The sequence below is a fragment of the Nicotiana tomentosiformis genome, chromosome 4 (assembly GCF_000390325.3).
Source record: "Nicotiana tomentosiformis chromosome 4, ASM39032v3, whole genome shotgun sequence".
Lineage (NCBI taxonomy): Eukaryota > Viridiplantae > Streptophyta > Magnoliopsida > Solanales > Solanaceae > Nicotiana > Nicotiana tomentosiformis.
The window spans coordinates 133502234-133505000 of NC_090815.1; the positions used below are offsets into that span (position 1 = coordinate 133502234).

Below are 2767 nucleotides of genomic sequence, written 5' to 3' on the forward strand. Positions count from 1 at the left end.
AGGTAAGAGAATGGACTAACGTGTAGTTAGTAGTTGATTCAGGAAGAACCTAGCCATGGATAAATAAGAGGATACAGACAAATTAGCAGGTTGTGCAAGATAAACATAGCGAAACCCAACATAGGAAATTTAGTCTCGCGAATATGATGACATCGTAATCCTTGAGAAATATTCAGATAGGAGTTGGAGTTGTTAAAGGTACCGTATAAGTGTTACAAAAATAAATGGTGCCACTGAGTACACAATCCAAAAGTTTCAGTTCAGAATCAACCTTACGAGCACAAGGGCGCGGAGGTAAGTAATTAAGGATAATTAAAGGTGAGTAAGAACGTCAAAAATTCTTTCTAGTATACGATGTAATAAGATCGCAGCCTTACAGGAGTCAAAGGGTCCCCCCTAAGTCTACAAAGAAAGACTAACTGAGGGAATAAGAAAGAAGGCTTCAACTTAAGCATAGTGACATAAGGAAGAAATGGTCTTGTAACAACTGTCTCACAACAACATTGTATGCACTCCATAAGAAAATGGCACCTATCGTGGCTAATGAATGGGAAAAAAAAATCAAAAGATGATATTTAAGATCATATGAGTTACAGGAAATTCCAGTAATTGTGGGCAATGAGATAAGCTATGTATTCATGCAACAAGTGGTAGAACGACCATGAAAAGCAATCGCTTATGGTAAAGGACAACTAAGAAAACATGAGAAGAATTATCCGACCCACAATTTAGAGTTAGCCGCGGTGATTCATGCACTAAAGATGTGGAGGCACTATTTGTATGGCATTCAATTTGATATCTATACAGATCATAAGAGCCTTCAATATATCTTCAATCAAAAGGAATTGAATTTACGTCAAAGGAGATGGTTGGAGCTACTGAAAGACTATGGCATTGATATTTTATACCATCCGGGGAAGGCGAATGTAGTAGCCGATGCCCTCATCCGTAGATATATGGGTACCCTGTCATATTTACTGCCAGAGAAGTGTGGGATAGCCCATGAGATTCATCAACTAGCTAGTCTTGGAGTTCGATTACTAGACTCAGGTGATACCGGAGTTACTATTCAGGACACGATAACATCCTCTTTAGTAACTAAAGTGAAGGAACGCCAGTATGAGGATCACGTGCTAGCTCATTACAGAGATACATCCCCTGAAAATAAGAATACACCATTTGAGATTACAGGAGATAGAGTCCTCAGATATCGAGGTCGATTATGTATTCTAATGTAGCAGGTTATGGGAGAAGCTCACTATTCTCATTATTCTATTCATGCAGGAGCGACGCAGATGTATCATGATATCAAGGGAATATACTGGTGGGATGGAATGAAGAAGGATATAGCAGAGTTTGTTTCTCAGTGACCTAATTGTCAGCAGGTGAAGATTGAGCATCAGAAACCCGATGGATTATTACAGGCTATAAAGATTCCGACTTGGAAATGGGAAGTGATTAATATGGATTTCATCATAGGCTTACCTCGTACCCAACGTAAGTTCGATTCTATATGGGTTATTGTCGCTAGACTTACAAAAGTAGCCATTCTCTGTCTGTCAGGACTACTTACTCAATAGAGGATTATGCAAAGCTTTACATCAGGGAGATAGTACGAATTCATGGTGTCCCTATATCTATTATCTCAGATAGAGGTGTTCAGTTTACAGTTAATTTCTGGAAGTCCTTCCAAAAAGGATTGGGGACTCAGATAAGTTTTAGTACAACATTTCATCCCCAGACAGACAGTCAGGCTATACATACTATTCAGACACTGGAGGATATGCTACAGGCTTGTGTGATGGACTTCAGGGGTAGCGGGGATGATCATCTTCCACCTATTGAGTTTGCATATAATAATAGTTATTATTCCACCATTCAGATGGCTCCATACGAAGCTCTTTATAGACTAAAGTGTAGGTCTCCTATATGATGGTTCGAGATTGGGGAAACTAAGTTAGTAGGACCAGATTTGCTACAACATGTAGTTGAGAAGATTAAGCTTATAAAGGAAAGGCTATTAGCAGCACAGAGTCGTCATAAGTCCTATGTAGATAATCGACGACGAGACTTGGAGTTTCAGGTAGATGACTAGGTATTCCTAAAGGTATCACCGACGAAATGCGTTATGAGATTCGGTAAGAATGGAAAGCTTATCCCTCGGTACATTGGACCTTATAAGATTATACGCAGAGTAGGCCAAGTAGCATATGAGTTAAACTTGCCTTCCAAATTGGAGTATGTACATCCATCCTTTCATGTGTCTATGATCCGTAGGTGTATTGGAGATCCCTCTAAAGTCATTCTAGTTGATAATGTTCAGGTTACAGAGCAGCTATCATATGAGGAAGCTCCCATTGCTATACTAGATAGACAAGTTCGGAGATTAAGAACTAATGATGTAGATTCGGTTGAAGTACTTTGGATTGACAATAATATGGAGGAGATGACTTGGGAAGCTGAAGAAGAAATGAAGACTGGGTATCCTCAATTTTTTTCCACTTCCGGAGGAGGATCAGACTGAGACATCACAACCTTTAGGTACGTATATGGTACTTGATTCTTATGTTAGATATTGTTATTGGTCGTGTGAGGCCATTGGTGTTATTGATGATTTTGGCCATGTGTGACTTTGTATTGTTGGGTTTTATGTGTGACAAGTTGGTAGTAGTACCATTACAGAGGAGACTCTGCCAAAATTTCTATAGATTTCTGAGAGTTTAACATTCGAGGACGAATGTTTCTAAGGGGGGAAGATTGTTACACC

The 2767-nt window shown here is 39.3% G+C and overlaps 1 protein-coding gene across 1 annotated transcript; it reads left to right on the forward strand.

Annotated features, from left to right (window-relative positions):
- Window positions 1–224: 224 nt before the first annotated feature.
- Window positions 225–2524, forward strand: LOC138910542 (uncharacterized). Its single transcript, XM_070201785.1, has 5 exons — window positions 225–294; window positions 1285–1354; window positions 1564–1916; window positions 1989–2083; window positions 2324–2524. The coding sequence occupies exons 1-5, from the start codon at window positions 225–227 to the stop codon at window positions 2522–2524; spliced, it is 789 nt and encodes a 262-aa protein (XP_070057886.1).
- Window positions 2525–2767: the final 243 nt, after the last annotated feature.